This window comes from Schistocerca piceifrons, chromosome 1 (genome assembly GCF_021461385.2).
Source record: "Schistocerca piceifrons isolate TAMUIC-IGC-003096 chromosome 1, iqSchPice1.1, whole genome shotgun sequence".
NCBI lineage: Eukaryota > Metazoa > Arthropoda > Insecta > Orthoptera > Acrididae > Schistocerca > Schistocerca piceifrons.
The window spans coordinates 538,178,502-538,202,849 of NC_060138.1; the positions used below are offsets into that span (position 1 = coordinate 538,178,502).

The 24,348-nt window shown below is 42.1% G+C and overlaps 1 protein-coding gene across 1 annotated transcript in view; it reads left to right on the forward strand.

Moving 5' to 3' along the window:
- Positions 1-1,142: 1,142 nt before the first annotated feature.
- The window catches only part of LOC124747567 (matrix metalloproteinase-27-like), a gene marked incomplete at its 3' end in the record, with an annotated part of 50,914 nt that continues 27,708 nt past the window's right edge, over positions 1,143-24,348 (forward strand). The window contains exon 1 of the mRNA XM_047248952.1: positions 1,143-1,207. Coding sequence (XP_047104908.1) covers positions 1,143-1,207 — 65 coding nt within the window. The remainder of the gene's footprint in view (positions 1,208-24,348) is intronic.

Consider the following 24,348-nt stretch of genomic DNA (forward strand, 5'->3'; position numbering starts at 1 on the left):
CAATTTTAACTGCTGTAGATCTAAGAATCACAATATGTGCAATTTGGCTTGTTTTGTTTAGACACTCACTTTAAAATTACATCTCTAACTGAGCTGTATTATTATACACCCGTTTTGTGCTCGTTTTCGTCGCTTTTTGACGGCAAGTCATCTACAACGTAGCCATGAAGAAAATTATTGCGTATTTGTGAAGAACTGGATCGTGGATAGAGGTTATGTGCGTTTCTGTACTTAACATTTTTCGTCCTGTTTCATGTCTCTGGTTGGTGTCTCGATCAACTGCTGTTTAGTGCATTTTTTCACTCAGTTTTTCACAAATTTCCGCTCACTACTTCACCTCACATGAAGTTTCACAAAATGGGGCGAAACGTGATCTGAGCGCACACTTCTGTCAACGTACTCAGTGACAGGTGTTATGTTATCATCGCTGCTCACTTGTTCATTGTTGGTCTTGTGTTTATTGTGGCGCTAATTTTGAATGTTTCGTCAGAACTGGTGTGGTGTGGCTGCTGGGAGAGGGCAGAATGTATGTAATGTGTATATATGTGTATGTGTGCGTAAAATAAAAAAGGATTTCTGTTCTCTCGGTTCCCTCCTCACCCCTCTTTCCACACACACACACACACACACACACACACACACACACACACACACACACACATATATATATATATATATATATATATATATATATATATATATATATATACAGGTAAACATAACATAAAACACGTCAAGTCTGCGCACAGAGACATGTAATTTATTGAGTTCAGTTACACCACTGCCGGCCGGGGTGGTCAAGCGGTTCTAGGCGCTACAGTCTGTAACCGCGCGGCCGCTACGGTCGCAGGTTCGAATCCTGCCTCGGGCATGGATGTGAGTGCTGTCCTTAGGTTAGTTAGGTTTAAGTAGTTCTAGGGGACTGATGATCTCAGAAGTTCAGTCCCGTAGTGCCCAGAGCCATTTTTTTGAGTTACCCCACTCGAAGTCTGATTTGTTCATTAAACACCATTTCAAACTATCTTCTTATACTTGTCCACACCGTGTTTTAAGAAGATGTATATGGACACTGGACACTGAGGTGAATGGCAAGACCACAATAGTTTCTCTCAATCCTGTCTAGCCAGCGCACATCTTCCAGGATGCACTACAAGCTGAAGCACCACGAAGACAACCTCATCTACCAGTACCACAACCACAACGGCAGGTGCAGGAACCACACAACGCAGAACTCGACCCGACGTCACGTGCACTGTCCTGCACGTTTTCTCAGAGACGCTCCGCTTCCACCGAGGGCGCTCATGTAGAGTCAGACCGCCGTCGTCTGCTACGTGTGTTGTGTGTGTTGTCGCGGCTGCCAGATTTAATTACGCGCCAACTAGTTATGTTGTGTGCAGCAGCAGTAATGACAGTTTATTCTTTGACTTTTGATGTTACGTACTTCCTGCACTGTAATGTGTACAGAGTTACAAATTTTCCCCGCTACTAGCTAACGCTTAACATTTAGTGACAATTGTACTTTCACATGCAACATGCACAGTTTCGTGATCGTCGTGGTCATCATGACGCCTATTCAGAGTTTCATTGTTTGGCCATCTGTAGAACTAGCTGACTGTCCTTGCATTGTGAGATTTTCACTCTGCAGCGGAGTGTGCACTGATATGAAACTTCCTGGCAGATTAAAACTGTGTGCCCGACCGAGACTCGAACTCGGGACCTTTGCCTTTCGCGGGCAAGTGCTCTACCAACTGAGCTACCGAAGCACGACTCACGCCCGGCACTCACAGCTTTACTTCTGCCAGTACCTCGTCTCCTACCTTCCAAACTTTACAGAAGAGCACTTGCCCGCGAAAGGCAAAGGTCCCTAGTTCGAGTCTCGGTCGGGCACACAGTTTTAATCTGCCAGGAAGTTTCATGTCCTTGCATTGCTCAAACGTTTTTAAGTCCCATTTGCGGACGACACTTCTTGGAGCGATGATATAACATCATGAGCAGCAATAAACAGAGAACGTTAACTGAAAAAGCTACGAATAATTCCTGTCACTTACCACTTTCCTTACTAACATCCTGTTATTTTTTAATATTTTGAATATATCCATGTTATAACAATTACAATAAAACTGTCCCATTGATTTTGGTAACACACAATTTTGTTGCCGATTGGTATTAAGTATCTGTTATTTATTGCCAATCTTGGTCAGTTACAGTGCAGCAGTGGGGACGTCAACACTGATTACGTGAAGTATCACACAAATAAAACTCTTTAGCATCAATACTGATTACGTGAAGTATCACACAAATAAAACTCTTTAGCATCAATACTGATTAGACTTCCCTCAGGGAGGAATAGCTTTGTCAGATGAGTCATTGTTGTAAATGGTTGTATTGTATGCGAGCAATCTGTCCATACATTCTGTTGTTAGAAATAAATGTTAGCCTCACTCGCTAGCATTCAGCTTCATCCTACAAGTCACGCGCACTGGAATTCCTACATGGTAAATGGCCAAACATTATAAATGCAGGAAATTATCTAATCTGAAAACAAAATATCGCTCGTTAAGTCAGTAGGGAGTGACTCCAATGTGTCCAGTGTACACAAATATTGCTGATGCTGTAGACACTAAGTATACTAAGTATGCACGTCAAAAAAAGTTTTGCATCACCTCGGTTCCACGAGTTCCGGAACCAGTACAGAAAATTGCGACAGAAATCAACATAAACATCATTTCCGTCCATTTTATTGCTCATGAAAACCACACATTGCATGTTGTACCACCATACAGCGAGACCTGCAGAGGTGGTAGTCCAGATTGCTATACACACCGGTACCTCTAATACCCTCCTGCACGTCCTCTTGCATTGGCTCCTCACCACGGCCCCCACTGTGCTCCTATCGGATGTGTGTGATGTCCTTAGGTTAGTTAGGTTTAAGAAGTTCTAGGGGACTGATGACCTCGGATGTTAAGTCCCATAGTGCTCAGAGCCATTTGAACCATTTTTGAACAAAACTCCTTTACTACTTTAAGTGTCTCATTTCCTAATCTAATTCCCTCAGCATCACCCGACTTAATTCGACTACATTCCATGATCCTCGTTTTGCTTTTGTTCATGTTAATCTTATATCCTCCATCCGTTCAACTGCTCTTCAAAGTCCTTTGCTGTCTCTGACAAAATTACAATGTCATCGGCGAACCTCAAAGTTTTTATTTCTTCTCCTTGTATTTTAATACCTACTCCGAATTTTTCTTTCGTTTCCTTTACTGCTTCCTCAATATACAGATTGAATAACATCGGGGAGAGGCTACAACCCTGTCTCACTACCTTCCCAACCACTGCTTCCCTTTCACGCCCCTTGACTCATATAACTGCCTTCTGGTTTCTGTACAAATTGTAAATAGCCTTTCGCTCCCTGCATTTTACCCCTGCCACCTTCAGAATTTGAAAGAGAGTATTCCAGTCAACATTGTCAAAAGCTTTCTCTAAGTCTACAAATGCTAGAAACGTAGGTTTGCCTTTCCTTAATCTTTCTTCTAAGATAAGTCGTAAGGTCAGTATTGCCTCACGTGTTCCAACATTTCTACGGAACCCAAACTGATCTTCCCCGAGGTCGACTTCTACCAGTTTTTCCATTCGTCTGTAAAGAATTCGCGTTAGTATTTTGCAGCTGTGACTTATTAAGCTGATAGTTGGGTAATTTTCACATCTGTCAACACCTGATTGTTTTGGGATTAGAATTATTATATTCTTCTTGACGTCTGAGGGTATCTGGCCTGTTTCATACATCTTGCTCACCAGATGGTAGAGTTTTGTCATGACTGGCTCTCCCAAGGCCGTCAGTAGTTCTAATGGAATGTTGTCTACTCCCGGGGCCTTGTTTCGACTCAGGTCTTTCAGTGCTCTCTCTAAAACTCTTCACGCAGTATCGTGTCTCCCATTTCATCTTCATCTACGTCCTCTTCCATTTCCATGATATTGTCCTCAAGTACATCGCCCTTGTATAGACCCTCTATATATTCCTTCCACCGTTCTGCCTTCCCTTCTTTGCTTAGAACTGGGTTTCCATCTGAGCTTTTTATATTCATACAAGTGGTTCTCTTTTCTCCAAAGGTCTTTTTAATTTTCCTGTAGGCAGTATCTATCTTACCCCTAGTGGGACTACTCGTTAAAATTTTCTCGATTTCCTCTGAGTATTCCGCAGATAGCCACTTATTTTCTGCAGACACACCACAACAAGAAATATGCAGTAGGCCTATGTTTTGCTTGAAACGAACTTACCATATACACGTTTAGCGTATGACATAAGTGTCAGCTCCCCTAACACTGTATGACTCTACTCGACTTGTAAAATAAAAAAAAATAAAAAAAAACCGACGTTACCTTTTCCACAGAGAAGGCTATACTTCGCTATTAACGCTCCACACTTTGGGCCGCTACCACCCTGGTAAGAATAGGAGAGCCTTGCACTGTACTTAAAAACAATAAGTTTCCGTACTCTGCACAATGTCTCACAGCACCGCACGCTCCGAAGTACTTGTATTGGTATCATGAAGGTCGTAGGAAGAGGACGACAATTGCTTCTTTATTTAAAACTGAAATAGAGTGCAACAGGGCGCCTCACGGTTCACCCGCACACAGCGGCTGCGTAACCACCGACTGGAGCTCCGCCACTGCAGTACTTTCGAACCACGCCTGGCGCCAGTGTTATCGCACGCGGATGTATGAAACAGAGTACAGAGCTCGTCTTGTGGCTGGGCTCTCCCCCCACCGGCCGGCCGGGGTGGCCGAACGGTTCTAGGCGCTACAGTCTGGAGCCACGTGACCTCTACGGTCGCAGGTTCGAATCCTGCCTCGGGCATGGATGTGTGTGATGTCCTTAGGTTTAAGTAGTTCTAAGTTCTAGGGGACTGATGACCACAGCAGTTAAGTCCCATAGTGCTCAGAGGCATTTGAACCATTTCTCCCCCCACCACACCACTCCCCCATCCCACTCACCAGGGGGCAGAAAAGCAATGTATCTGCCACTGCAGCCAGCCTCTATGAGCCATGAGGGTATCTTGACTAAAAAATCAACAATGCACCTTTCCACTAGCCCTGTGTAACCGGGCAGATGACATGCGCGAATTGCATTCCTCTAGTTGCTTGTAGTGTGATAAAAAATCTGGACTGTTTTTGCTGTGCAACTCTGCAGGTCCAGCGCTTGCATATTTCGTGCCTCTGCTTCCTCAGATCGCTACTGCATGGCACGGCAAGTCAGCCACACACACACACACACACACACACACACACACACACACACACACACACACGCACGCATTAAAGAAATTTTTAATGTACTCCTCTTCTTAGTTCCTAAAATGAGACTCATTAATATCCCATCACCATGGCACGTTTCCCACTGTAGCAAGGCATGTACAGTAAGCTTTGCTAGGTCATCTGCACTGTATTTTGTAAACGAGTAATGATGTCGCTGTGGTGGTTCACAGCATACACCGTAACAGCTCGTGCACAGAATGCAACATCAGTTCTATGCGACATTAATCATTTATAAGTTTCCAGAGATATGTGACTCAGTATGTTTTATGAAATTCACGTTCAATTACGAAGTGAAAATTCCGGTGATTGTTTTCCCTTTTTCGGACAGAATACGTCCCAATTACCGTAGATGGCTCTTCCTTCGCTTGAGTTCCAGTATGGTAGCGATCAGATATACACCGCTTCACTCCTAGGAGCCGTTGAGCCTACTTGTTTTTCGTCTACTGCTAGAACCATTCGTGAATGGCACACGGGAAGAATCTCTGTATGTCGGCCAGAATTTTTGTGCTGCAGAGTAATTCCCATAATTTTATTCACTGTATTTTATCTACGAGTCAACAACGCTAGTTTAGTTTGCCTGTTAAGATGTCGGTCCATCGATTTATAGACAGACAAAACTCTTGGAAGAATGTGCACTATCCATCCAGTCTTCTCAATCATCCTTGAAGCCTCTCGCGCTTTGTTTACTCTACTGCAACTTAGCAGCGGATTGATATTAACGGTCGAAGTAACGTAACTATTTTCCATAACTCACTAGTTGAATGAAAACACTAAGTTACAAGTCAACTTTGTTATGGTGATGTTTAAAAGTTTGCTCACAAAGCTTCGAAAAAGCTCTTGGAACCCATTACCTATTTAGCTTGATGCTACATACTGCTTCAGGCCATTTGCGCTGCGTCATTTATTACATAATCGTCATTTAACGGACTTTAAAAACAATGCAAATACGTTAGCACCTGCTTTCGTTGTTAATTGGTACATTCACTTGTCCTTTTTTGGTGGGTGGTAGAAATGTCTGTCTGACGATAAAAAATTTTCAGCTGCAGAACAATGTCATAACTTTATTCACAGAATTTCATCTATGAGTCAACAGTGTGAATTCAGTTTACCTATTAAGATGTCAGTTCATCCATTTATCCGTTTATAGAGTCCGCCTGCTTCGTTGATTGGTAACGTGTTTGCCTATCATACAGCGGGCTCCAGTTCGATTCCCCGTCGGGTTGGAGATTTTCTCCACTCATGGACTGGGTGTTGTGTTGTCCTCATCATCATTTCATCACCACCGACGCGTAAGTCGCTCAGTGTGGCGTCACGTGAAATAAGAGTTACAATCCAAGCGGCCGAACTTCCAGCGGATCGAGCCTCTCGGTCATTTTTTCCCATTTAGAGATGCACAAAACTAACCGAAAAATGTTATCCTCACTGCGTAATATGCTTCTAGTGTAAAGTGTCTGAAGACGTGCTGCTCGTTCAGCAAAGTCGGAATGGTACAGGAAAATAGAGAAAAAGGAGTGTCTCATAATTACCAACTACTTGCGCTAAATCAGTAGCACATTTTTATATGAAAAAAACTATTTAAAAACCGTTTGATTTCATTCGATGCCTTCACAGCACAGTTTAGCAGGATGTGGGCCATACGAGGACTGTTCTTTCGTGGACGAAACCACTTTTCACCATATCACCGCCTTTCACTCTTTCTTCATTATAACGTATGCCATCGATGTACGGGTGAATCACCTAAACTTGCATCGCAAATATTGCGAAAATGGAAACTGCTGTTGACGTGCGGTTTTTACGAAAAAGATTAGTAGGCAGGAGTTCGTATTGTTAGCCAGCCAACAGATTGTTATAATACTTAGAAAGTGTATTTTTTGTACAAAAATACACTTTTTAAATGAAACAGTGCCTATTCACATTAACAGACTGAAAGCAGAGTAAATTAGAATGTCAGTGGTGTTTGTTGCAGGATTCTAGTGCGAGTCGTTTAACACGTATCGTATCTTGAAAAGTTTACACATCGACATTTGTTTGTGCCATTCTACCTGCGTAGATGTTAGGTACGATATTGTTCTGTTTGCTTAAGCTTGATTGTGTGTTCCTTGTGTGTACTGCGATTTGCTAGTCTGTTTGTGACAGTCCTTGCTGTAGGTTGTGAGTAGACGATGAGATTTACCAATGGAGAAAACGCTGACGTGCTCATGATGTATGGTGAGTATAGGAAGAATGCAGTTCGTTCTTTTGCGGCAAGCAGTCCCAATAGACGTCAGCCATCTCGATACTTATTTATCAACCTCTTCAACCACGTGCGTGAAAGCTATAGTGTAACCCCTACACAACGTAACGGAAGGAAGCAAGTGACGACAGAACAGGAGAAAATTAATGTTGTTTGTGGTGGTGTCACCGCCAGACACCCCACTTGCTAGGTGGTAGCTTTAAATCGGCCGCGGTCCATTAGTACATGTCGGACCCGCGTGTCGCCACTGTCAGGGATCGCAGACCGAGCGCCACCCCAAGGCAGGTCTCGAGATACGGGATAGCACTCGCCCCAGTTGTACGGACGACTTAGCTAGCGACTTCACGGACGAAGCCTCGCTCCTTGGCCAAGCAGATAGTTAGAATAGCCTTCAGCTAAGTCAATGGCTACGACCTAGCAAGGCGTCATTAGTAACATTGCATGTATTTAAAGAGTCTCACTTGTATCGCCACAATCTCCAGATGTACCACAAGGATGGATTAAAGTTAAGTATTCCAGCAGCTACGTACTTTTCTTTATAGCATTCATTACGTACCCTGTTTCAGACCTCACGCCATCCTGCTTTAGCTTAGCGCGTGCCTTTCGGCTTCCTCTCATTGTGTCTAGGCTGTCTTGTCTAGACACAACATTGTTAATCCTGTTGCAGTTGATCCGCACGTTAGAACCAGCGCAGTGGCACAAGCAACCGGCATGGGTCAGGCAAACGTTCTACATGTTCTTGATGGACATGCGTTCTGCTATGGTGCCCAGGGGCACCATGTGCAACCCGCACGACGACTACGCTTCACAGGCAAGGATCGGTGTCACTCATGCACGCGGCCGCGGCATCGCTGGACGCCTAAGTTACTGGCAAGCCACCAGAGGCCGCTGCATTACTGTCTAGCCTAGAGAGCCTATATACAGGGTGTTACAAAAAGGTACGGCCAAACTTTCAGGAAACATTCCTCACACACAAAGAAAGAAAATATGTTATGTGGACATGTGTCCGGAAACGCTTACTTTCCATGTTAGAGCTCATTTTATTACTTCTCTTCAAATCACATTAATCATGGAATGGAAACACACAGCAACAGAACGTACCAGCGTGACTTCAAACACTTGTTACAGGAAATGTTCAAAATGTCCTCCGTTAGCGAGGATACATGCATCCAACCTCCGTCGCATGGAATCCCTGATGCGCTGATGCAGCCCTGGAGAATGGCGTATTGTATCACAGCCGTCCACAATACGAGCACGAAGAGTCTCTACATTTGGTACCGGGGTTGCGTAGACAAGAGCTTTCAAATACCTGCCCCCTCCCCCCCCTCATAAATGAAAGTCAAGAGGGTTGAGGTCAGGAGAGTGTGGAGGCCATGGAATTGGTCCGCCTCTACCAATCCATCGGTCACCGAATCTGTTGTTGAGAAGCGTACGAACACTTCGACTGAAATGTGCAGGAGCTTCATCGTGCATGAACCACATGTTGTGTCGTACTATTAAAGGCACATGTTCTAGCAGCACAGGTAGAGCATCCCGTATGCAATCATGATAACGTGCTCCATTGAGCGTAGGTGGAAGAACATGGGGCCCAATCAAGACATCACCAACAATGCCTGCCCAAACGTTCACAGAAAATCTGTGTTGATGACGTGATTGCACAATTGCGTGCGGATTCTCGTCAGCCCACACATGTTGATTGTGAATATTTACAATTTGATCACGTTGGAATGAAGCCTCATCCGTAAAGAGAACATTTGCACTGAAATGAGGATTGACACATTGTTGCATGAACCATTCGCAGAAGTGTACCCGTGGAGGCCAATCAGCTGCTGATAGTTCCTGCACACGCTGTACATGGTACGGAAACAACTGGTTCTCCCGTAGCACTCTCCATACAGTGACGTGGTCAACGTTACCTTGTACAGCAGCAACGTCTCTGACGCTGACATTAGGGTTATCGTCAACTGCACGAAGAAATGCCTCGTCCATTGCAGGTGTCCTCGTCGTTCTAGGTCTTCCCCAGTCGCGAGTCATAGGCTTGAATGTTCCGTGCTCCCTAAGACGCCGATCAATTGCATCGAACGTCTTCCTGTCGGGACACCTTCGTTCTGGAAATCTGTCTCGATACAAACGTACCGGGCCACGGCTATTGCCCCGTGCTAATCCATACATCAAATGGGCATCTGCCAACTCCGCATTTGTAAACATTGCACTGACTGCAAAACCACGTTCGTGATGAACACTAACCTGTTGATGCTACGTACTGATGTGCTTGATGCTAGTACTGTAGAGCAATGAGTCGCATGTCAACACAAGCACCGAAGTCAACATTACGTTCCTTCAATTGGGCCAACTGGCGGTGAATCGAGGAAGTACAGTACATACTGACGAAACTAAAATGAGCTCTAACATGGAAGTTAAGCGTTTACGGACACATGTCCACATAACATCTTTTCTTTATTTGTGTGTGAGGAATGTTTCCTGAAAGTTTGGCCATACCTTTTTGTAACACCCTGTAGAGGGAGAGAGGGGCCAATGATGATAGCATCGCTGATTGGCTGAGAGCCAAGGACACCATCATTTTACCAAACTGACTCTGACTTCGTGCGAGTATAAATAGATACTGTATGTGATTCTGCACTATTGGTTCTCTTCAACGCTTCGAACGCCAATTCCATTGAACAATTAAGTGCAGGGTGTAATACGGCAGGTATTAAAGGACTTTTGCACGTTCTCTGTCCGTTCTATTTACGTAAATTACTTTACAGTCACTCTGTTGGTCGGATCTGTCAACTCACTGGTTGTCGCTGTTAGAAAGTTAGTTTGGTTTCTTTGTGTATCGAACAATCAATTTCTTTCTATATGATTATAATGCCTACAAATAAATTTAAAAAAGTACAGAATAACGTTTTTACTCATACATCCCCTCCATGAATGAAAAAGTAAATGAACACCACAGTATTACTAATGTGGCTTTGTAGCATTGCCGGCACGGTAGCTCAACGTGTTTGGCCAGAGAGCTGGCTGGTCTCTGTAATAAAAAAACTTAGTGAAAAGATCAGCAACGAATTTCAACGGGTGTCCTGTGAAGTCCGCTATGACGAAATACAACGGACCATAACGAAAAAAAAAGTTCGGGGGTAGAGTTTTAACTTTGTAATCCTACACATACCAGGTATTTTTAAAAGCTATTTTCTAGATTTCTAATGGTTCTTAAGTGACAAGACGTCTTTTAACATGTATGCGGAACCCTAAGTGTACGTACTTCTGACTGGCGACTCGCACTTGGCTCTGTAGTCTTGGCTGTTCACATTCCTGTAAATTATAATTATCGTGTGGATATTCAGTTACCTATTTTGAATTACTTTCTGCTGCTTCAGTAGAGTACCAAAGTATTGATGATTTTCTGTGGTATAGAGTTCCTAAAAGTGTGTACAGAATGACGTGTTTTGCCAGCATAAGAAAATATTATAAGATCGACACGCACTTAAAATGCTTTATGTGGGGACGGAAAGCGACATGAGTTTACCAGTTTAAACGATGAATATCCGCACGGAAAAATCTGAAATAGCATCATGCACTCTGAGACACTTTAAATGAAACTTTTTTCTTATTAATCAGTTGTCAATGTTTATATAGCATCATAAAATACAGCTGTTGAAATTCGGCACACATACACACGGATTCAAGATATTTCCAATTGCTCACAAATTTATTAGGGCTATACGAACATAAACATGGCATTTGTTTTAATTATATACCGAGTATTAAGGTATAAGATCTGCTTTGGTCTCATGCATCAAACACATGCCTTACTTTACTCGTGAAGTGGCTGGCTTTCTGCTTGCGTCGCTACCTAAGTGCACGTACCTCGCGCAATCTGGTAAAAACATGGCGGCCGTGGACCGACTGGCCACTCTCTCCCCATATAGGCTCTCTAGTCTAGCCATGCCCTGCCGGTCATGTGTGCAGAGAGGGCAGCATATCTCTTCCGGAAGAACGGATATTTAAGCAGACGCAGCGACAACAGAGAAAGTTCCCGTCGGCGAGAGCTGGCCACCTCATGCGCTGGTTGCACTGCACTCTCTCAATAGCTCTCGGCGTGCTGACGAAGTAGACGACGATCCGAAGTGAGGCTTCGTTTACAGTGCTACGTGTGTAAATTTTTTATTTTCTGTCCAACTCTTGGCCACTAGCCAGAGTCCAGATTCTTAGTATCCGTGTCATCCCACAGGAGGAGCGGAAGGTATTTTCTGTGTCATTTTTTTTCTTGGTGTACCTTCCAGAAAGGAATAACGAAGCACTGTGAGCTTCTACCAGGGCTAGTCGTTAAGATCCAATATGTGAACAATTCAGGTTCCATTTCTCCATCAAGAGCTGCATGGAAACGATTATGAGAATCGTGTTAACTTCTGTACATGGCCATTAAGACAGGATACTCCAGACACATTATGCCTCTTGGTTAGTGATGAAGCCACATTTGCCAGTCTTGGCAGGTAAACTGTCGAAACATGCACTATTGGTCTCTTGACAATCCCCAATGGCTTCTTCAGGTTGAATGTCAGCATCCATGGAATGTGTGATGTGGGATAGTGAAACATCTGGCCAGTTTTTCATAGGTGGAGCATTGAATGCACAGAAGTATCGCAGCCTCCTAAGAGACCATCTCCCATGGATGCTAGAAGAGGTTACTCTGCAGACTGGGAGGAACTTGTGATGCCAACATAATGACTGTCTAGCCCAAAGCACACGAAGTACTACAGCGTGTCTTCACGAATTGTTTCCAAATCGCTGGATTGGACGCAAGGGACCTGCACTTTGGTCTGTCCATTCCCTGAATTTGACACCTTTGACTTTTTTCTGTGGGGAAAGCTGAAAGGCCTAGCCGCCAGGACATACCAACCACATCTGATGGTATGCAAAGACGCATTACAGCAGCTTGATCAGACATTTCCCCTGAAATCTTATCATGTGTGCAACAGCTGTTCCATTCCACAATGGAAGCGTGTATTGCCTCTGCCGATGGTCATTTTGAACAGAACCTTTGATGGTCAACTGTCTCGTTACTGGTCTAAATCCATGTGTCCAGCGTAGGCACGTGTGTCATTCTTTAGTGTGTGCTACCACAGGTATTGTACAAGTGTTGGTGTAGGGACCGTTTCAACTTCACGATACCTCGTGAACGACTCGTATTAGAATCCTGCAGCAACCCTGACATTCTCATTTACTCTCCTTTTCGTTTGTTAATTTCACTAGGTAATGGTACATTTAAAAGGAGTGTGTTGGCTCAAAAAATACCCTTTAAAAGAATAATCACAATCTATTTAATGGCTAACAGTACGAGCTCCTGACTATCAACCCATTCTATAAAAATCGCACATCAATAACGCTTGCCAGTTCCGCAATATTTGCGGTGGAAGTTTTAGTTTATGCATCCTGTGTAGGTGTAGAATGCAGCAGTATTATCGCCTTTCTTTGCTATCCCACTCTACTTATCGAGAAAACAAAAGATGGAACTTCTGCTGCTGAATCTCTCTCGGTAAATGCTTTTGTATTAGTGGAAATTTTCTCGTTGGAGTCTCTTCACGAGATGTGTGTAGGAGGGGGTAATATGTTTGGTCACAACACTTAATACAAGCGGTATAGAGATAATCTCTCTGCCCCCCTTTCCCCTTTTTTTATGACAGTATCGCATACCATCCATTTTCTTATCAGTCACAAATCCTCCAGTCTCGAATGTATGGCATTTGCATCTACCTGATTTTGATGAGTAAGGCTGGCTCTAGTTGTCCCCAGCCAAGTCACAAACCCCTGCTAATCCTCTCGAATTCCCATCTTGTTCCAACAGTACTTCTCCAATAGTTAGAAGGCTGTCTTTGTAGAGAGCTATTACAATGATAAGAAAATAGCACACAAACATACAAGAAGAAATTCACCACTATTTACATCATTATGTCAATGTATTTTACTATTGATACTGCATCTAGTGATTCGTGGCCAGTGGCGGAATGAAACAGTAACAAGTCACTTTGGGTTTTTAGATTCAATAGTTACGTTTATTTACATTCAGCTCCAACCCCCACTAATCGTCAATCCTCTGCAAATCACCGTGGCCAAATACAGGTACTTTAATGGCTAGAACACAGTTCTCCAGTTCAGCGGAGGTCCTACTGCTGCACTTTTACTGTATGAGGAACGCACAAAGAAATACGGAATCATAACACCTGCAATCCATCAATATCGAATGATTCTCTGTAAATATGTTCCTCTACATGTTCTAATCTCCTGCACGGTGTTCCTATGATCGCTACATTAGTTAAATGACGGCATAATGATATCAGATCTTCGTTGATTGCACAGGGTTTTGCGAGAAATACATAAGCCTTTTCCGAAAGGGATTTACCGAAATGTAGTAAACATCGAGTGGTAGAGCAAGCCACTGTATAATGCATGGCGGAGGATAAATCGCCTGAGGGTTATCGACTACCCTTCCGTCCCAATATCATGCAATGATCAAGTAAAAAATGGTCGTCTACATACCTCTATACACATAGTAACCCACCATTATGTTTGCGATTGGAATACGTCGTCTTTCCCAGAGATATATTTTTGTTACGTATTAGAAAGGAGTATATCAACTACAGGGTGTTTCAAAAATGACCGGTATATTTGAAACGGCAATAAAAACTAAACGAGCAGCGATAGAAATACACCGTTTGTTGCAATTTGCTTGGGACAACAGTACATTTTCAGGCAGACAAACTTTCGAAATTACAGTAGTTACAATTTTCAACAACAGATGGCGCTGCGGTCTGGGAAACTCTATAGTACGATATTTTCCACATATCCACCATGCGTAGCAATAATATGGCTTAGTCTCTGAATGAAATTACCCGATACCTTTGACAACGTGTCTGGCGGAATGGCTTCACATGCAGATGAGATGTACTGCTTCAACTGTTCAATTGTTTCTGGATTCTGGCGGTACACCTGGTCTTTCAAGTGTCCCCACAGAAAGAAGTCACAGGGGTTCATGTCTGGCGAATAGGGAGGCCAATCCACGCCTCCTCCTGTCTGTTTCGGATAGCCCAAAGCAATCACAAGTTCATCGAAATATTCATTCGGGAAATTAAAGACGTCGGCCGTGCGATGTGGCCGGGCACCATCTTGCATAAACCACGAGGTGTTCGCAGTGTCGTCTAAGCCAGTTTGTACCGCCACAAATTCACGAAGAATGTCCAGATAGCGTGATGCAGTAATCGTTTCGGATCGGAAAAATGGGCCAATGATTCCTTTGGAAGAAATGGCGGCCCAGACCAGTACTTTTTGAGGATGCAGGGACGATGGGACTTCAACATGGGGCTTTTCGGTTCCCCATATGCGCCAGTTCTGTTTATTGACGAAGCCGTCCAGGTAAAAATAAGCTTCGTCAGTAAACCAAATGCTGCCCACATGCATATCGCCGTCATCAATCCTGCGCACTATATCGTTAGCGAATGTCTCTCGTGCAGCAATGGTAGCGGCGCTGAGGGGTTGCCGCGTTTGAATTTTGTATGGACAGAGGTGTAAACTCTGGCGCATGAGACGATACGTGGACGTTGGCGTCATCTGGACCGCAGCTGCAACACGGCGAACGGAAACCCGAGGCCGCTGTTGGATCACCTGCTGCACTAGCTGCGCGTTGCCCTCTGTGGTTGCCGTACGCGGTCGCCCTACCTTTCCAGCACGTTCATCCGTCACGTTCCCAGTCCGTTGAAATTTTTCAAACAGATCCTTTATTGTATCGCTTTTCGGTCCTTTGGTTACATTAAACCTCCGTTGAAAACTTCGTCTTGTTGCAACAACACTGTGTTCTAGGCGGTGGAATTCCAACACCAGAAAAATCCTCTGTTCTAAGGAATAAACCATGTTGTCTACAGCACACTTGCACGTTGTGAACAGCACACGCTTACAGCAGAAAGACGACGTACAGAATGGCGCACCCACAGACTGCGTTGTCTTCTATATCTTTCACATCACTTGCAGCGCCATCTGTTGTTGAAAATTGTAACTACTGTAATTTCGAAAGTTTGTCCGCCTGAAAATGTACTGTTGTCCCAAGCATATTGCAACAAACGGTGTATTTCTATCGCTGCTCGTTTAGTTTTTATTGCCGTTTCAAATATACCGGTCACTTTTGAAACACCCTGTATACGATCATAGCAGCATTTACATGATGCATTTGCTTCGTAAATCACTCATGTAACACGAACACATACGGACCTGCATGACTGGTAAGGAGCGACTATCTAGAACTGAGCTGTCGAATCGATATCACTGTTCACCAGTATGTATCATTTAACCACCAATAGGCCCATGGAAGTTAACGTCGGGATAGCAACTGAAAATGAGCTCAAAGCCATAGTGGAGATTGAGAAAGTATTGTGAGGCACAAAGTTGGGCTTATTCAAATAGTGTAGGAGAAGCTGTGTAATAAACTGACACGTATCGAGGGACGGTTGACTGGTAAGTACAGCACATTTTGTCTCGATATTTCTGTCTTCAACAGCAACAGTGTCAGTGCATCAACACTCACTGTATTTGACGTTACTACATTAAAATTAACAGTTTGAGAGTCAGTGCAGAGTCTATTTGTGGAGCACAAAGTGTCATGAACGTAAGTTGTTTGCAGGGAATGATATGTGTGCAGTGGAGCGATAGTAGATCTGTGTTTGTCTTGCTTAAGACGGCGGAAGCCTTAGGACGGAGATGTGCTACTTGTGATTTTTAGCAATCAGTCTTTCTAAGATCAACGAAAGTTCAATGCTAGATGGTATACCTACTTTAAAAGGTTTGGATGCCATAAATGTGGAATTCAAAGCATATAGAAAACAATTATTTGTGAAATACTGTCGCATAGTTTCCAAATATTCACCAGTCCTATTTAAGTGCAGTAAAGTGTGTGTGTGTGTGTGTGTGTGTGTGTGTGTGTGTGTGTGTGTGTGTTTGTTTTACATCCTCCCACTATTAACCAACTACAAACCTCAATACAATGTACATGCATATACATACTATACTAATTTTTGAAGTTTAATTTGTTTTTGATGAATAGTCAGTTATCTGTCCACTTCCAGAGTCTTCTATGGTACATAAACTCCCTCCCGATTTCGAAATGAAATTTGCTTAGAAAGAAACACTCAATCATCCAGCAGATCAATGAAATCAGATGTGTACTAACATAGTTTCTAAATTTCTGTGTTTTAGTACATTGATGCTGTGTGTGCTACTCCGTCACAGCATTAACGACCGTTCCATTAAAACTAGTCTTCCATGCCATATACATAAATGCAGACTCCCTCTTGATTTCGTAAGGTAATTTGCTTATGAAGAAAACTCCCAGCAATCCAGTGGAGCAGTGGAATCAGATGTGTGTAACATACTTTCCAAACGTCTGTCTGTGCAATTTAAGTCTAGTGATGCTGTGTAGGATACTCTCTGCCACCATTAGAAATATTCCATTAAAACTACAGTCTTCTGCAGCATATACATTTATACACATCTTACACAGATTTTTTAAATTTACTGCCATTTAACACACTTAGACAGGATCGAAGTCCAATAGCCAGTTCCATAGTTAAACATCAGAGCTTAAAAACCATGCTCGTTAAGGTGGACGAAGATGAAAACCTTTCTGCCAGAAAAAAGGTAGTCATACATATCAATTCTGTTAAGAAAATATCGCATTTTAATCAAATCCATAAGCTAATAGTGATCTATAGAATGTCACTGCAATAGTCCAGAATGATGGTCCATTTTAACATCAACCAGTTCTGCTTTCGATGGGTTTCATTCGCTGTCTCCATACCAATTTCTCCTAATATGCCTTCTGCTCCTGACTATGGGAAGTAATACAATGTCTCTAGAATGCCTAGACTTCCCTGTATTAAAGTACTGATATGTGACAACATCCTTGCTAATTAAGGAGATGAATGAGGGAGTATTTGCATCTGCACAGGTAAGAAGTATTGTACAACAAATACTGTTCAACCCACCACAGATACACTTTCACAGATATACTTCCCCAACACCCTCAGACATTCACTAAGTTATGGAGCAATCTGCTTTCACTTCCCCGATATGTAGTAGATCACATTAATCTATAACGGAGAACAGCTTGAGATACAACAAACTGTTCTAGATAAAAGTTGTAGGTAGCAAAGGGGGTCATACATTGCTACTAATGACCAGTCCCTTGAATGTGATTTTCAAGGTGATCTGGAGTTTAAATTGATTTTTTAAAAAGGGAACCCTAATATCTGATTTAAAATTCGAAAAGAGCGACACATTTTACATGTACAATGATACGTTATTCAAGGACATGGCAAGGTTCAATGAAGATAAAATAGGCAAGTATATTCTTAGTCCTAATAGGAATTAACTCGGAACAGAGGACGGATACAGCAAAGTAGTATAATATTAGATACAAATTGGAAGCGGCATAAGGGTTCATTTACCATCACCAATAACAGTGATTGTAAAGGTAATTATCGAAGCTCATTCGAAGATTGAGTTTTGTTTCATGGAACATCCGATTTGTGACTCCAGATCTAGCAACAGCGAAGAGAGATTTGAACTGAAGTTTTAAATAACGTGTTTATTGGCAAAATAAATACATCATAATGCATAAACGTTATTTCGACATCTACATGACATATAAGTAAAACTTAGATCATTGATTCCCAAATCGTTGAGTCTCCTCGCCTCTCATTTCTTGGGGTGCTTAATTAAAGAGATCCTGTGCCACCCTGTTTGTACCCAGAAATTAATCACTAGACTTATGTTCAAAACGACCATCACTTGCTGTATTCCTTCTCTATTCTGAGTTAATCGCTGCTAGAACAAGAACATATGTCCTTATTTGACCTTCATTGATCCTTGCCATGACCTTGAACAATATATCATTTATACTTAAAATATGCTTATTTGACGTTCACTTATCTGTACCATGACCTTGAATAGTGTATCATTTATATGTAAAATATGCTGGAATCTGAAATTTTAGGGTTCCTATTTAAGAAAATCACTTTAATTTCGAAGTCACCTTGAAAACCTCGTTCAAGGTCACAACCATTAGTAATAATGTGTGGCTCTGTTTGCCACCTACAAATTTTATCTAAAATATTGTGCTGTATCTCGTCTCTATCCTGAGTTATTCCCCATTATGTTTTAAAATTGTCTATGAGGGTATTTTTGTTTTGTCGTTGCAACTACAAAAACGAGTGATTTTTTTCCAACAGACGCATTTCGCTTTACTGAGGTAAAGCATCAGCAGTGGTGGTGATTTTCAGTTGATTTCATGCTTACATCGGGAAATTCCTTCTGCTAGCTCGTCGTTGTTTTTCTGCGTTAAACACTGATAATTTTGGTCTAATTTTTAGACCGAGAGCGGTGGCGCAATGGTTAGCACACTGGACTCACATTCTGGAGGACGACGGATCAAACCCGTCTCCGGCCATCCTGATTTAGGTTTTCCGTGATTTCCCTAAATCGTTCCAAGCAATTGCCCGGATGGTTCCTCTGAAAGGGCGCGGCCGATTTCCTTCCTAGTGCTCCTCTAATACGAGCTTGTGCTCCGTCTCTAATGACCTCGTTGTCGACTGGACGTTACACTAATCTCCTCCTCCTCCTGCCTCGAGATGACTGGGTGTTTGTGTTGTCCTCATTATTTCATCATCATTCATGAAAGTGGCGAGATTGGACTGAACAAAAGTTGCGCTGATAACCGCGCAGTTGAGCGCCCCGCATACCAATCATCATCATCATCATCATCATCATCCTCTAATTTTTCGTTTTTCTGCAGAACTATGCATTTCTTATGTTTTTCACAACAAAATTTTATGCACACCGCTGTATTCTGTCTCCGATGTGCTAGCGGACGGCATTTCCCGATGTAAGCAAGAAATCAACCGTAAATCACCACCACTGATGATGCTTTAACTCAATAAAGCGAAACGCGTCTGGTGAAAAATTTCACACGTTTTTGTAGTTGCAACGACAGAACAAAAATACCATCAAGAATTATAAAGCAACTAAAGACACTTTGGACACAAAAATGAAGAAATTAAAATGGTTCACCCTATACATATATAGTCTAACCTAAAAATCCAAGATGCTGACACTTCCATTCATGTCATGTATTATCCATTTGCTGGAAAATGTAGTACAAATGCAAACATCTAGTGCAACCGCGCTTTTTTTCTGTAAATGCGCGTGTTAGTTTATTGCGGGAGAGCCCCATGGTACAAAGTAGGTTCCACGTTAGGATTCAAAAGTGGATCCACCATGTAGTATGACTGGGATAGAGCTTGAATGTGGATTCACCACACGTCACATCCAGGATAGGGGTCAAAGGTAGATAAACCAAACGTTACATCTGTGATAGATTTCGAAGGTAAATCCACCATGCATTACAACTGTAATAGTGATCGAAGGTGGATCCGCCACGCGTTACGTTCATCCTGATACATCCAGGGTGGTGTGTGAAGGTGGATCCCCCAGCAGTAGGTTCAGGCAGGTTCTGGGGGCCTCCGCAACAGACCAATATGAATATATACAGAAAAATAGCGCAGTTTCGCTAGGTGTTAACAGTTGTACTACATTTACAAGCAATGTGACCAGAAGTGACATCATGATCACATAAGCATAAGTGCTGGCATCTTGAATCTTTAGAGTAGATCTATATGTGTATGGGGCTTTGCAAGCAAGTCACTCTCTAATGTGGATGTCTGACAGTGTAGGGGAGGTATATCTGCGAATCTTATTTAATTCTTGTAATCTGTGCAGAATGCGTACACTCCCACATTCTTCTCCTGAATCACCATTGATGTGCATTTCAACATGTGATGGGAGACCTAATTATAGGACATATGGTGTGAGGCTGGTGTCTTCCGATGGTTGGTCTTTAGCTATTAAGAAATGTCCTAACAGACTAAGTGAAGCTGGATTCTTTTATACTAGTGAGGGAGATGGAACTTGTGCTTCCATTCTGGTGGAGGGTTAAAATAATGGAATGAAATGCACAAACCGTGGGTTGAACATGCTGTGTGGTTTTCCAAGTGCTTGTTTGTGCTTCTTGTGAAGTATAAGGATTTTGTGAATAATATTTGTCAGAACATAGATGCAGAAATCAGTGCAAAGGGTGCAGCTAATATTAAATCTCCATCAAGTCTTCTGAAAGCAGCATCAAAACACCACGTGGCTGTGAGGACTTCTGAAATGTTTACCTGTGTAAAATCTGATTCCAGGGAGAAATGAGAGTACTATTCTTTCCATGCAGACATATGACTGCCTGTGTTTAATATGGACTTCTCTTTCCTTGTGTGCTGTGCGCCAGAAAACTGTTATCTACAGTAAGAACATTTTTCTCGAAAACACAGATGTTGTAACAGATACTATAACTTTATTACATATTTTATACGTTGTTAATGTACATTGTGAAAAATGTTGTCGTTAAAAACGTTATTTTCTTGTATTTTCTTACATCAATCAGAGCTATGTCTGTTCTTAATATGATGGCTATGATTACACTGCAGTCATAAAACCTTCTGACCTGTGTTGAAGATTCATGAGTTTTAGTGTCGAAACATAGAACTGAGAGACAGTACTACTGTTCTGTCAACGTAGGCAGTCTTCTATGGGGTTAAAAAAGACATACTTTCGTCCCTGGGCAGAGTATTATTGTAAAGGCCTGTGCTACACAGTTTCGTATGACATGATAACAAGTGCTTTGTGACAAGCCAGTAGTGACTAGATTTGGTATTGGGATGTACTGCAGGAAGAAAATAAAAATCAGATTATGTCACTGAACAAAAACCATCTGTAGCATATAAATCCACATAAATTATAGAGTGCTGCCTACAACCATGTCTCAGATCACTTTAGTAAAAGCATTACACAGTAGATGTAATCAGAACTGGCGGTAGAAGGTATTTGGGTTTTTTTTTCTTTAATGTATGCAACCTACATAGGATGGAAGGATGATATCACACATCAGTACACAATAGGGGAAGTCTATGCAGTCTAGAGACACTGTACCATTGTCCACAATCAGGAGCAGCAAGCTAATAGGAAGAATCGGTACGGAGGCGGCGAGAATATAAGAAACTCATCAAAAGCAGAGCTGATTGGCGTTAAAATGGACAATCATCCTGGACTGTTGCAATGGCCTTCTATAGATAGCTATTAGCTTACGGATTCAGATAAAATGTGAGATTTTTTAACTGATTGGATATGTGATGTGCGACTATCTTACATCTGGCAGAAACGTTTACATCTTCCTTTGCTAAAAAGAATGTGATTTTAAGCTCCGATTTGGAACTATGAAATAGACTGTTAGTCTGATCCTGTCTAAATGTATTAAATACAAACAATATGGAAGTACATTTAAAAAATCAGTATCAGTTGTATGTATACGACGCTTGAGACTGTGGTTTTAATGGAACATTTGTTGGTAATCGAAGGGAGTACCACACACAGCTTCACTGTAATTAAACAGCCATGGCAGATGTTTGGAAATTGTTACATGCACATCTGATTACATTGCTCTGCTGGATGACAGAGCATTTCTTCATAAGAAAATTACATTCTGAAATCAAGAGGTAGTATATATGCCATAGAAAATTGTGGGAGTGAGTGGATAACTGTTAGTCATAAGCAAATTAAATTTCGAAAACTAGTGTGGGATGATTATGCATGTGCATCGCGTGGAGATCAGTGGTTTTAATGGAACATTGGTTAATGGTGTAACGGAGTAAAACACGCACGCACGCATTACTGTACAGTTGCTTGCAGCATATTTGTCTCAGCTGTAAGAAGGATTTTCGCAGGTGGTGGAGTTGCCTACAAGCAGGTGGGAAGACCTGTAGTGGAGCTGGTAGTTGATCTGAACATAAATAAATTTATTGCGCACTAATAGGAGATACCTTACACTGTCACTGGAAGCACTAACCACAGAAAAATACCTAGCAGAAAGCATCTGGAGCGCTCTGAAGTAGAATGCGTATGTCGGGCTCCTATTTCTGTGCAGTAATCTTACGGGAAGTAGAACTGACAGGTGACTTAACAGAGGCTGTCTGCAGTGGCAGATTGCTCGCTGCTCTGCCTCCTGGACGCTGGGCAGGTGAGCGGGGTAGGGATGGTGTGGGGCGAAGAGCCCACCTGTCTACAAAAGTCGATCTCTGTAATCTTACTGTTTTGTTTAACCGTTGCGCTAATACCACCGTCAGGTGGGCTTCAACAAGCACTGCAGTGGCGAAGCTCTAGTCGGTGCCTACGTAGCAGTTGTGTGCAGATGGACAGGGAGAGATCTGCTGTATTTTTCTTCAGTTTTAAGTAAAGAAGTAATTGTCGCCCTCTTTCCATGCTTTCTTGATATGAAGACAAGCACTTTGGAGTGTACGGTGCTGTGTAATAGGAAACACCGTGTGGAGTACAGAAATTTATTGTTTTTAAGTACAGTGCATAGCTCTCCCGTTCTTACCCGGGTGGTAGTAGCGGCAAGTGTGTAGTATATTTTCGAAGTGTAGAAACGTTCTCATCGCTATTTTTTTACGTGTCCAGTATAATCATACAGCTTTGGGGGAGCTGGTAGTTACATCACACACTAAAAATGCAGGTGATAAGCTCGTTTTAAGTATTTTTGTAGAGGTGTGTCTTCCTGAAAATAAGGGGCTAGTTTATTTTTTATTATTGTATTGAGATTTTCCTCTATGCTAAGGTTTTTCTCCAACGTAACAAATACCCGGAAATTATTATATCTGTTACAGAAGATCTCAATTTATCTCCTCAGGAGATAAATAAACACATCCAGGTGTTTCGATCTTGTATATCTTCTTCCTCTGCGCCAAGTCTTCTCATTGTTAATCGTACATTTTGGAGCCAGGTGGTCATAGGGCGTCCTCTTCTCTTCTCTCGCTTCGGTCCCCATTCCAGTATCATTTTCGGAATCCTGGCTTCCTTTACTCTTCTTACATGGCCGTACCATTGTAACTTCTTTCTATCCATCACATTATGTATTCTTTCTCATACTTCCATTCTCTTAATTATTTCGTCATTTCTTACTTTCTCTTTTCTAGAAATTTTTGTTGATCGGCTCCGGAAGTCCATTTTTACTGCTTGCAGTTTTTTGTGTGTTTCAGACTAGTAGTTAGTCTCCACTCCATACATAACTATGCTCTCTAGTATCGATTTATGTATGATTTTTTTTGGATAGGTTTATTACATTTCTGCTTCATAATATTGAGTTGAACAACCCAATGACCTTCCTTCCACTACTAATTCTTTTATTAATTCCTACCTCTGATTTTCCCCCCATCTGTAAAATGGATCCCAAATAACAAAGTATTGATCTTCTTAATTTTCTTTCCCTCTATATATGAGTCATCTGGATCATGAGTGAGGTATTCTGTTTCCTGGTAATTAATCTTCAATCCTCAGTTTCTGTATGCCATCGCTAATTGGTTACACATATAATTTGCATCCTCCCCATCTTGTGCTATAACTACTTGATCATCGGCAAATAGTAGATGATGTAAATACTCGTAAACTCTATCTTTAATTTCTAGACACATACCATTGCATTTACGAGACCATGTCTTACGACTGATGTCTATATAGATTTTAAATGATGTTGGTGACATGGAGCAACCTTGTAACAGATCCTCGCTTGTTCTAAATTTTTGTGAAAGTGTACTACCAATTTTCACTTAACATGTGTTACCTTTATATATTTCTTATATTATTTTAATTAAAGGACCCGTTATGTT